The sequence below is a fragment of the Emys orbicularis genome, chromosome 2 (assembly GCF_028017835.1).
Source record: "Emys orbicularis isolate rEmyOrb1 chromosome 2, rEmyOrb1.hap1, whole genome shotgun sequence".
Taxonomy (NCBI): domain Eukaryota; kingdom Metazoa; phylum Chordata; order Testudines; family Emydidae; genus Emys; species Emys orbicularis.
This window is the reverse complement of record NC_088684.1, coordinates 176,011,967-176,024,106: the sequence shown is the minus strand read 5'-3', so window position 1 is coordinate 176,024,106 and position 12,140 is coordinate 176,011,967. Positions and strand designations below refer to the sequence as shown.

Genomic DNA, 12,140 nt, shown 5'->3' with positions numbered 1-12,140 from the left:
ACAGGCACTAATTGGAATCCTCGTTGGCAGTCTCAGCAGAGAAGTTAAGGATTGTCTGGAACCAGAAGAGAAGAAGCTCTGGTGTGTGGAGAAACAGTAAGAACTGCCCAGAGGAAACAAGCCCAGAGGATCTCCCCTCATATGAGCTATTGTCTGTCACTTTGGACCAACTCAGTATCTCAGCAGATTTAGATGAGCCCCTGGAGCCCAACCGAACCTCTAAGTTGGTGATTTCAGAACTGTTGCACTCTCCAACCACCAGTGGTAGTCTGAGAAAGCCCTCCAAATAAGACAAGATTGAATAACACCCTTTAATTTGTCTGACTTGTCTACAATCCTCCTTTGTGCATCACAATAAACAACTTTGACAAAATTGAACCCACCGCCCCCCCCCCCAAAAGTTCCCTTTAAAGACTTAAATTCATATCCCTACTTACTATCCTAGGCGATGGGCCAAAGTGGGTGCCGATGCACTGGTATATTCAACCACTGAATATTGCACTCCAGTCTGGGCAGGCAGTTCGCATAACATATCTCTCAATGTGCAGCCTGATGCTGCAATGAGAATTATAACTAGAACATTAAAATCAACACCCATTCAATGGTTGCCCACTCTGCCACATACACCCCCCCACCCAAAATACACATACACACCTCGTGAATACAATCAAATCATGAACTTCCCAGCCTGAACTTCCCAACTTCTGAGGACCTCCAGAACCTTCCAAAGACACATCTGAAATCCCACAAATCTTTTGGGGATTGGGATAAAGTTCTTAAAGAGTCCTCATTCAATCCTGAGGCACACTGGGCAGAATTATTGGATAATGCTAATATACCAAATAAACATCTGATTGCTGATCCCCCCCCCCCCCAAGCCCTCCAAAGAACTTCCAGGCTTTAACCTCCTCAGAAACAAGGGTCTGTATTGAACCATTTCAGAACATCGAATGGCACATGCTATCATCTCTTACACTGCTAGAAGTTGCCAGAATGCACAATGTGATTGTGGACACCAGGCACAGAATATGGACCACATTGTAAATTAGTGCCCACTTTGATCATTTGCCAGTGGCATCTCAGACCGACATTAAGCCACTTCAGACACTACACACTGGCTCGCTAATCTGGACTTGGTGACTTGAACGTTGCTAGTCACTGCATGTGCCATACAAAAGTAGAAAAAAGTATCCCTGGTTTGCAACAAAATGGAACCAGTGGGGTTGCATAGGTTGCAAATCCAGGAGAATTTGGCCCAATGGCCCCTATAGTTCTCCTGCAGTTGACTCACCTGCAGCAGGACCAATGCAGTGCTTGGCCCTAAAGTGCCTTTAGCAAATAAGCAGGGGATATTGGGGTAGGTTAAAACCATGGGCTACAAATACTGGAGCTGCTTCATGGGCCATTCTAAGAATTTTGTTTTCCTGCTCAATTTACTGGATCAAATTCTGCCAAGATTTACAACCTATATAACCCCACTGATTTCATTTTGTTGTAAATCAGGTATACTTTGTCCCATTTTATGGGATGATCGATAGGGACATGAATTTAAAACTGACTCCTCTTTTGCTGAAGCGAAAACAACAGTAACAAAGCATATTTATTGGAAGAAGACTATAAAACAATTAAGATGATGTGTTTTGGCAGAGCAGGAAAATTGTTGAATAATATTGTTATGAGCTAGGTGACACATGGTTATGGGTTGAGTAAAAACTTTGTTGAGATTGAGGATTATGAATGCACCCTTCAATTAACATAATTGTAAAGATAAATTAATCACAATCCCCCAGCTAAAACAAAAGGGGTTGTGAACCTGCCTACAAGTTTTGGATTGTGTGGGCAGAGGGGGGTTTGCAGATTATTGTTTTGGATGAGAGAGAAATGTGAGAGAAAGGGGGGGAGGAGATCACACAACTAGAGAGAGAGAGAGAGAGCCTGAAGAAATACAAGCAGCAGCCTGTAACAGCGTGACCGTGAGAGAAACGTAGAGAAAGATTTTGGGTTGGGGGCCTGGCTGAAAAGAAGCTTGGGGCTAACCCTTTTGCCCATGGTTCCTCCTACACTCAGAGAATCAGGACTTTGTACATTCCTTGTAATTAAACAAGACTGCATCAAAGAAAATACCCAGACTCCATCATCAATTTTGCCTCCAAAATGGAATATCCCCTACTGAAATATCCCCAGGACCTGAAACTTTAACTAACTGCTTGGGTCAAAAAGGGGTAACTATGTATAAAATTTCAAAAAAGTACTTGTCTTTATATGCATTCTAAAGAGTTCCAAAATCATCAGTTGTGGTATCAAATAAGCAATATTTTCAGGGATGAGCCTCAGTAACTAATGTTTCTTTCAGTAGGTAGGTGGGGGCATAATGGCATATTAATGAGATTTTCAAAACTGCTTTACCTTCTGAAATAACATCCCATACTCTTATTAATTGGCTTTGGACACTAATAGCCACAAGTGATCTACAGCTGAATTTCATAAATTCAATAAGGCTAATAAAAATAATGCATTGTAAGTTCAGACTTCTGTCATGAGCAAAATGGGTAATTTTTTTGTGACTGCTGATGTGTTGTGAGAGCACAAGAGACTGAAAATTGCTTATCCAAAATGTCAGAGGGCAACCTAGATAAGTGTGGCACAGATGAAAAAATAGGTGGATGATATGGCTGTCATTTCACTGTCAGGCATACTGCAAAATGCTACAACTCCTACTGCTTCATTCTAACATCTTAGTGACAGTAAACATGATTTGGCAGAGAGTCCAGCAGAGTAGTTACATGATCTTTGTTTTTTTTGTGATACATGACAATTTAGGGAAACATTGTCTGAGCTAATCCACTGTGGAACAAGTCTTTTTCCTGTTGCAAATCTGCTCTTTTGGCACAAGCATCATTATAATTCAGATTATCCTATTCTCAAGTAGGAGGATATTCTGTGTTGAGTCAAGTTACAGAATAACTAAGGAACTGGCAACTGAAACAAAACCACATGAACCAACACCACAAATTTAAATCATACCTAGTGCTAGCAATCTGTTGAACAATGACCTCTTTTAGCATTGGAAACCCTAACAGTCAGATTCATGGTGATTGTAGGGCAGAATTTAGACTTTTACCATTACTCTACTCAGGTGCAAAAATCTACTAATATTACCATGGATCTGGACAGCAACATCCACATTTTCTGAGCTGCGTATGATCAGTTACACATATATCCTAGTGTTTGCAGTTATCACAACAGCATACACTATCATACACTATCATACATGACAGGTTAGATACATAACTGGCATTTACCACGATTAGCATCTGAAAATTGGAACCTGTAGTGAATTGAGGACTGTATTGAGTTTGCAAGCTATCACTTTGCGGGGAAAAAGTGGTGGGGCTTCCCGTTCCTGCTTGCAGGCTAGGGGTATCCATAGGGAAACATAAGATCGGCAGTCATTTAGCAGACACACAGCATAAAGTACAGGAGGGTGAGTTGTGCCTCTGTTTTTGGGAGCACCCAGCGTTTTGCTCTATTTTGGGTTCTTGTGTGTTATTGTTCCGTTCTTCTGAATTCTAAGAAATAAAGTAGTTGTGATGGATCTGCTAAGTAGATGACTACAACTCCCATCGGCCCCCTCCCCACTGTACTTTCCTTTCCTCTAGCCAGACAAAGGGAATGCGGAAGGGTCCTGAACCAGGAAGCGGATGGACTCTGTTAGGAAGGAGCTGCTGCATGGCTAGTGAGTAGGGTTGCAAACTTTCTAATTGCACAAAACCAAACACCCTAGCCCTGCCCCCCGCTCACTACATTCCCCCTACCTCAGTGGCTCGCTCTCCCCCACCCTCAGTCACTTCAGAAATCAGGGGTTCAGAGTGCAGGAGGGGGATTCAGGCTGGGGCAGGGGGTTGGGGAGTGGGCTCTGGGCTGGGGGTGCAGGATTTGAGGTGGGGCCAGAGATGAGGGGTTTGGGGTGCAGGAGGGGGCTCCAGGCTGGGAGGTGGGGACAAGGGATTCAGAGTGCGGGAGAGGGGTGCCGGGGGGGGGGGTATGGGCTCTGGGTGGGGGTGCAGGCTCTGGGGTAGGGCCGAGGATGAGGGGTTTGGGGTGCAAGAAGGGGCTCCAGGTTTGGGGGGGTTCAGGGCTGGGGCAGGGGGTTCGGGCTCAGGCTTACCTCAGGGGGCTCCTGGTCAGCAGCGCAGCGGGGCTAAGGCAGGCTCCCTGCCTTTCCTGGCTCCAAGCTGCGCCCTGGAAGGGCCAGCAGGTTCAGCTCCGAGGTGGGGGGTGGGGCAGGAGACTCTGCATGCTGCTCCCATCCAACGGCACTGCCCCCCGCCCCCAGCTCCCATTGGCTGCGGTTCCCGGCCATTGGGAGTGCAGAGCCTATGCTTGGGGTGGGGGCAGTGCATGGAGCCCTGTGGCCCCCCCACCTAGAAACTGGACCTGTTGGCTGCTTCTGGGGTTCAGCTTGGTGCCAGGACAGGTAGGGACCAGCCTGCCTTAGCCCTGCAGCACCTCTGACTGGACTTTTAACAGCCTGGTCGATGGTGTTGACTGGAGTCGCCAGGGTCCCTTTTCAGCCGGGCATTCTGGTCAAAAACTGGTCACCTGGCAACCCTAGAGGAGCTGCAGAAAGGCCGGATGCAGAGAGGAATCCCAGGAATTGTATGCAGAGCTGGGTGTAGAACAGACTGTGACTGCTGGACATTACAGCAGGGTGCAGGTCTGTATGGGGTTTATGGGGGAGCAGCAGTTGCTGGGCAGGGAGCCAGTGCAGAGGGGCCCCATGAGAGAGACACTACTAAGTGACCCTGGCTTGGAAACCTGCAAGCTCCTATTTGCTTGAATAGAGACTGGAGAGGGCATGCCATGCACTAGGCCCGAAGAGCCCCGACTCTCAGTTGGACTGCCCCAGGGCCCAACTATTTATTGATATTGCTCACTTTGAACTTTAACTGTTTAAGCCTCTGTATTTGCAACCTTTCCCTTTCCTGCCAGCCCTAGTAAAATACCCTTTCACTTCGTTATGTGTCAGAGTGGTTACTGGGACCCACCAGGGTTAGTATCTACAAGGACTAGCTGTTGAAACACCTACAGTGCTTGCCTCCAAATCACAATACACCTGGCACACTACTGGCATCTTGGGGGCTTGGTGTACTCCGGCCCTGAGCAACCCCAATAATTACATAGTGTTACGTTGCAACTTTCCAGCAAGAGTATTTTATGTTTTTTATCCAATTTCTCTGTATGTATGCTGTGAACATAACAGAATCCTTATCTGGAACCACATAAAATTCTCTTTGAGCTTTGTATCTGTCTTGCATAAAACCACCCGACACTGGGTAGGCTAAGATCGCCAACCAAAATGGTTGAAATCTTCTTAGGGACAGACTAGTAGCTTGCTACCGTCTCTGGTGTGACTGGGGTGACTACCAGGATTGCTCCCGCCTCTGGTATTAGCATATCTCCTTTTTTTCCTCTTCTCCTCCCCAACCTAAGCTCCCTGTTCGGCTCTCCTTTTGTCACTTTCAATTTATTCTCCCTGCCCCCACAAACACAAAGTGGGCTCTCCTCCCTTTCTTTTCCACCAGGGATTCTCTCATCCTCTTCTATCCTACTTTTCCTCTGTCACTGCAGTATATGAATGCTTCACAAACTTTAATAAAGTTACCCTCATAACACCCTTAACATCTTGAGGTGTGTGGAGAAATAAAATGTACACCAAGATTAAAAAAACAACAACTAAGGAGCCTTTTTATGGTCATTGCATGATGTCACTACAGGGCAGAATTAAGGCTGTTTGGGTGTCAGAACTGTGGACAACATTAACATTCAGATTTCTTTTAAGTTTATCTTTAACTCTGAATTTCTTGGGTTTGTAATATTTGTTCTCAGGATTATTACAACATCCATGTAATGCTTTACCTTAAATTACTGATATGTACTCAACCTCAGCTTTAGTTTAATATCAATTTTTTTGATAATCTTCTTAAATTCTTGTCCAGAACATTTTCCAATGACTCAAGGAAGGACAGATTCCATCACTTTGTCAGACACGGAGAAATAACATGACACGTTGAAGACCAGCCTAATCTTTTTTTGTAGTTTCTTTTCCTACAATGCAACTGCCTGTTAAGCAGCTACAACTAGAGCTAGAGTGAAACAAGACTATATCATTCTGTCATCATATGGTATCTTCCAGCCAAATGCTTTTAAAAATTAAACTTAATTTTAAGATTTGTTTTGTATGACTGTGAAATCAGAGTGAATTCCTCTCAACATATGATCTCTTCTAAAACTGGAAGCCAAGTTAAAATCAGGAGATATGGGGTGAATTAACATCACCTGTATCCTCTATATTGGAGATGCAAGAGGGTGCTGAGGCAACTAGCCAACAAAGCAGAGTAGAAAAGGGAACAGGTACAATGGAGTGATGATTGTCACCTGTTGGTGAAGAGGATAATATTGCCCCAGTTCCCTCTCAGTATGTAGAAAAGAAAAGCTAGCTCCTGACTCCTTGTGAGTTAAATTTAGGGTTTAGTCACACAGCAAAGTGTGGGGAAAAAGAACTGGGGGGCCTTCTTTTAATAACCTGAGTAACACCGAAGGCCCAAATTCAGACCCTCTGACAGAGGCTCGGTACAGGACTAAGCTGTACAATTCCCTGCCAAACTCGGTCAAGAGTCATGACCAGAGGAGGGAGGGGGGAGGAAGTAACAGTGGTAAAGACCTCGGCAACCTAATAACCGCATGTTTATGAAATATAATAACCGCTTGTGTGAAGCAATAGGTAACTTTAGCTAAATGCAAACTGACTAAATGCAACTCTTCCTGTTGTTCCAGCTATCTGCAAAATCAGCCAATCATATACCCTCTTTGAGCGTCCTATGTTAACCCCCTTGTGCCCATAACTGTAAAGCCCCAGAAAATAATATGTACCCTGACGAGAAATACCCCTAAATTGGTGCCAAGTAACACCCATAACGGAAAACCACCAAGCGCCCCTGTACCCAAATAAAACACCCAATTCTCGGAAAATAATAAGAAAGGTGCCGGGAAGGGGGGACTGACCCCAACCCCAATTTCTTAACTCATGACGTATTGTTTGTACTTTGCTTGCGGTTTGACAGAATAAAGGCAGCCTGCGCGCTGACCTAGGTGTGTCAGTCTTCGGACTGCACCCCAGTGCACTGGTATGTATGTCAATAAACTGGCCTCAGGCCTGAGTCTGTAAACTAAAATCAATGCGTGGGTGTCTTTGACCAAGACAAAAGTAAATAATCATTTTCCACAATAGCAACTTTTAATGTAATTAAAGATATTTTGAAATATTAAACAACATGGGGTGCTGGATGCTTTAGGGCAGTGGTTCTCAAAGCTGGTCCGCTGCTTGTTCAGGGAAAGCCCCTGGTGGGCCGGGCTGGTTTGTTTACCTGCTGCGTCCGCAGGTTCAGCCGCTCCAGGACAATGGGGGCTGCGGGAAGGACGGCCACCACATCCCTTGGCCCGCGCCGCTTCCCACAGCCCCCATTGGCCTGGAGCGGTGAACCGCGGCCAGTGGGAGCCGCGATCAATGAACCTGCGGATGCGGCAGGTAAACAAACCGGCCCGGCCCGCCAGGGGCTTTCCCTGAACAAGCGGCAGACCGGCTTTGAGAATCACTGCTTTAGGGGATTTTTCTCCCAAGAGCATTGGTTCAAATCTGCTCTAGGTCAGCTGTAATTAAGACCTGGCCTATGCTAGAGAAGCACCATTGTAACTCTATAACTTGCCTATAACAAACTTTGCAGACTCATCTAGCTCCTCATGAAACGTACTTTCCCCCAGGCAGGGCAGAACTGTTCAAAGCAGGCAATGGAATGATCCAAAAATGTGATTGGGTGCAAATAGATATTATGCAACAGTTTGTGCAAGTCATCGTGGGATAGGTACAAACTGCCATAGAATGGCCTTGATGTATTACTAACACCACAATGGGTTTTTCATGCTGAAAGAATTTAAAAATTATCTGTTTTTCATAATTTACATGAAAGAGTGTTCCTTTAACTAAAACAGACTTAAGTACACACAAAAATGTACTACAACAGAAAACAAGTGCAATTGTAACTGTGTACTTACCCCCTTCTCCTGATCCAGAACCATTATCTGATAAGGAAATAAAAGGGGGAAAAAATCACAACATTGTCCCAGGAATAGCTCTTCATTCAAGAACCTGTCATTGCAAAAACATTATACAAATATTACACATCAGGAGCCAAGTATAATAACAATGTCTCCGATCATATCAGGCATCACTATTAGAATTTGTCCAGTCTTATCATAAACTCTTTTCCCTACCTGTCAAGGTAAATTTGCTCTAAGAGCAGCAGTGTTTTTTGTATGTGTTGCTGAAAAACATTGCTGCATCACTGACAGAAGTTGGTTCAATAAAATACATCATTTCACCTAGCTTGTTTCTCTTATTGCTTTTAAGTCCTTTTTAAATTATAAAAGATTCCAAGTTGTTAAACAAAAACTGCCTAATAATTTACAATTTGATTTTTGTAATCTATTTAACAGCGGCTACATTTTTACTTTAAACACAGCCCTAGGCTAGGGATGGTGCATAAATTGCATGACTCCAGAAGTGGCCTCAGGAGTCATTGTGACTCGGTATGTTTATTGCAGAGTTCGCTCGACTTACCTATACTAGCTTGGCATTAACTAGCCTCCAACTGAAGTGGCCACACTGTGAAACAACACTGGAGCTGACCAGTGATTTGATTAGTAACACAAAGTGATTGGATGAGCAGCTGATGAGTTGTGCTAACTCAAACTGTGGCCTGTAGCTGCATCCCACTTCATTACTGGCTCCTGCATCAGCAGCACTCAAGCTTCAACGCATACCCTCAACAGACCAGTCAGGTTGAATTTAAAGTACCACTTAACTCAAGATACAGATTTTTGTGTGTGGACAGGAGTTGGATTATGGCCAACACTCAAGTTATACCGTGAGCTTATACTGCCGTGAAGACACACTGCCTTCAGACATGCACTTCTGAGCCACCAATCCTCTGCTATTTCCTTACTCCTTGTGGGGAAGGGAAGGGGAAGAGGAGAGAAATTTACAGCTGGCCTATACCCACAGTAAATTGACCAACTGGCTCAGCCACTCCAGAAGGTGAGGAGGGGAGTAGAGCCAGAACTCCATTCATTTCCCACCTCCCCCTGCATACTTGCTCAGGGGATAAAGTAGGCAGGTGAGTTAGCCCTGTTTAATTCTATACACCCAGACCCAAGGGGGGTTCTTACTTCCTGGGAGGAACTCATAGTTCAAGCCAGAAAACTCATAGACTCATAGACTTTAAGGTCAGAAGGGACCATTATGATCGTCTAGTCTGACCTCCTGCACAACGCAGGCCACAGAATCTCACCCACCCACTCCTGTAATAAACCCCTAACCTATGTCTGAGCTGTTGAAGTCCTCAAATCATGGTTTAAAGACTTCAAGGTGCAGAGAATCCTCCAGCAAGTGACCCGTGCCCCACGCTGAAGAGAAAGGCGAAAACCCCCCAGGGCCTCTGCCAATCTGCCCTGGAGGAAAATTCCTTCCCGACCCCAAAAATGGTGATCAGCTAAACTCTGAGCATGTGGGCAAGACTCCCAGCTTGTTAAATTCTTTTTCTAATTTGCTATATTTCTAAGAATTGTTTCTTCCAATGCAAGAATTACAGGGTGAAATTATATGGCACTAGGTCACTACCACACATTAAAAATAACCTCTTACCACAGGAGCTGTTGTCAGGAATGGAGATTTTCCTGCTATTCAACCTACAATTTCCCTTCTTAATTCCATACTATTATGCCAAGTCTCATGCTGGCGTCTCATTGTTTAAATAAACTAATAAGATAACATAAGGAAAATGTCTGTCTGGTATTTTCTTGACATCAATAATGATCCAATTTCCTGAAAAGCAGACAGCCCTTGTGTAATGTTTAACTGTTGCACCATTGAACAGACAATGCGACATATGGTGCAGCATTGCTTGATTAACAAATTTGAAGGTGGCATCATCTGCATACATGAGCTAAACCCGTAGGCGTCCTTGAGATTGTGAAATTGTGTGATGAGCTGATTCTGTACCTGTGACATAAAAGCTGCTAAAATCTGTCAAACGAACAAATGTTTAAGACTGAAGAAATCGGAATTATTCCAGTTGCAATTCTTCCAGTGTTACAGTAGCTACTTTTCATAATCTATACAATTATTTCAAACCCTCATTCCCCAGTGCCTGCCCCAGGCAGAGAAAGCCCCAAAGGTAGCAGCACTCTAGAAGTCTGCTGCATGTGAACAGGACGTTGAAACTCCCTGGAAAGTATTCAAACATCCCCTGTACTCTCTGGGGCTTCATTTAAACAACCATGTAGGTGCGCTTCGAGGCAGGGGAGGTGTGGGGACATAATGGTTCCATAACCTTGTGAATACACCAGACAAGACCTCTGGGACACCCTTACATGGAGGCTGGGATGTGCTGCTGAGAAGGATACTCCAGCCTAGAGGCTGCAGTAGAAACTCCGCTAGCATGCTGTGGACAGGGGGAGGAAGACTCCATTCTTTGGGATTTCACTCCGGCTGCATGCAGAGAAGTTTTGATCCTCAGCTGGTGTACATCCTTTGAAATCAATTTACATCAGCAGAGGATCTGTCTCAGAGTGTTTTCATTGGCAAGTTCCCATCTTTGGAATTCCAGCTTTACTGTTTGGTCTGACAAATCCCAAATTTGCTTATTTTCAGGCTACACTGCAAGGTTCATTTATTTATGTAGGCCATTCCAGGGGGGATGAGTTGAGTAAGGTGGGGGTTTTCTTTTTTAACTTGTGAGGGTTGTGGAGTGGGAGGTTTTAAGGTAACTGTTTCATATGTGTATTATGAATTTGATTAGTGTACCTACAGAGTTGCAATAGGAATATTATAAATTAAACAATAGCTCCTTGGCATTTTCTGGAAGGTATCCATGCTCTAGGGCTGGTCTCAGTGTGGTTGGTTCTTGGAGACTGTGCTAAAAGCTACTGATTAGATTCTGCATCTCAGTCTGGGGGGATGAAAACTCCTCTTCCATCTGTAGTGACTCCAAATTAACGTGATTATGTGCCTGAGGCTCAGAGACAAAACAGATTGTCTCTTACCCTCAAGAGTTTTGGGAGGATGATAGGGTAGATCAGTTTCTCCCTTTCATAGAATCATAGAATATTAGGGTTGGAAGAGACCTCAGGAGGTCATCTAGTCCAACCCCCTGCTCAAAGCAGAACCAACACCAACTAAATCATCCCAGCCAAGGCTTTCTCAAGCCAGGCCTTAAAAACCTCTAAGGATGGAGATTCCACCACCTCCCTAGGTAACCCATTCCAGTGCTTCACCACTCTCCTAGTGAAATAGTGTTTCCTAATATCCAACCTAGACCTCACCAATGCAACTTGAGACCATTGTTCCTTGTTCTGTCATCTGCCACCACTGAGAGCAGCCTAGCTCCATCCTCTTTGGAACCCCCCTTCATGTAGTTGAAGGCTGCTATCAAATCCCCCCTCATTCTTCTCTTCTACAGACTAAATAACCCCAGTTCCCTCAGCCTCTCCTCGTAAGTCATGTGCTCCAGGCCCCTAATCATTTTTGTTGCTCTCCGCTGGACTCTCTCCAATTTGTCCACTCCCTTCTGTGGGGGGAGGGGACCAAAACTGGACGCAATACTCCAGGTGTGGTCTCACCAGTGCCGAATAGAGGGGAATAATCACTTCCCTCGATCTGCTGACAATGCTCCTACTAATACAGCCCAATATGCCGTTGGCCTTCTTGGCAACGAGGGCACACTGCTGACTCATATCCAGCTTCTCGTCCACTGTAATCCCCAGGTCCTTTTCTGCAGAACTGCTGCTTAGCCAGTCGGTCCCCAGCCTGTAGCGGTTCATGGGATTCTTCCTTCCTAAGTGCAGGACTCTGCACTTGTCCTTGTTGAACCTCATGAGATTTCTTTTGGCCCAATCCTCCTATTTGTCTAGGTCACTCTGGACCCTCCAGCATATCTACCTCTCCCCCCAGCTTAGTGTCATCTACGAACTTGCTGAGGGTGCAATCCATCCCATCATCCAGATCATTGATAAAGATGTTGAAC

The 12,140-nt window shown here is 44.9% G+C and overlaps 1 protein-coding gene across 1 annotated transcript in view; it reads right to left on the bottom strand.

Moving 5' to 3' along the window:
* The window catches only part of TMEFF1 (transmembrane protein with EGF like and two follistatin like domains 1), a 224,852-nt gene that overhangs the window by 58,556 nt on the left and 154,156 nt on the right, over positions 1 to 12,140 (bottom strand). Inside the window, exon 4 of the mRNA XM_065399550.1 lies at positions 8,113 to 8,139. Coding sequence (XP_065255622.1) covers positions 8,113 to 8,139 — 27 coding nt within the window. The remainder of the gene's footprint in view (positions 1 to 8,112; positions 8,140 to 12,140) is intronic.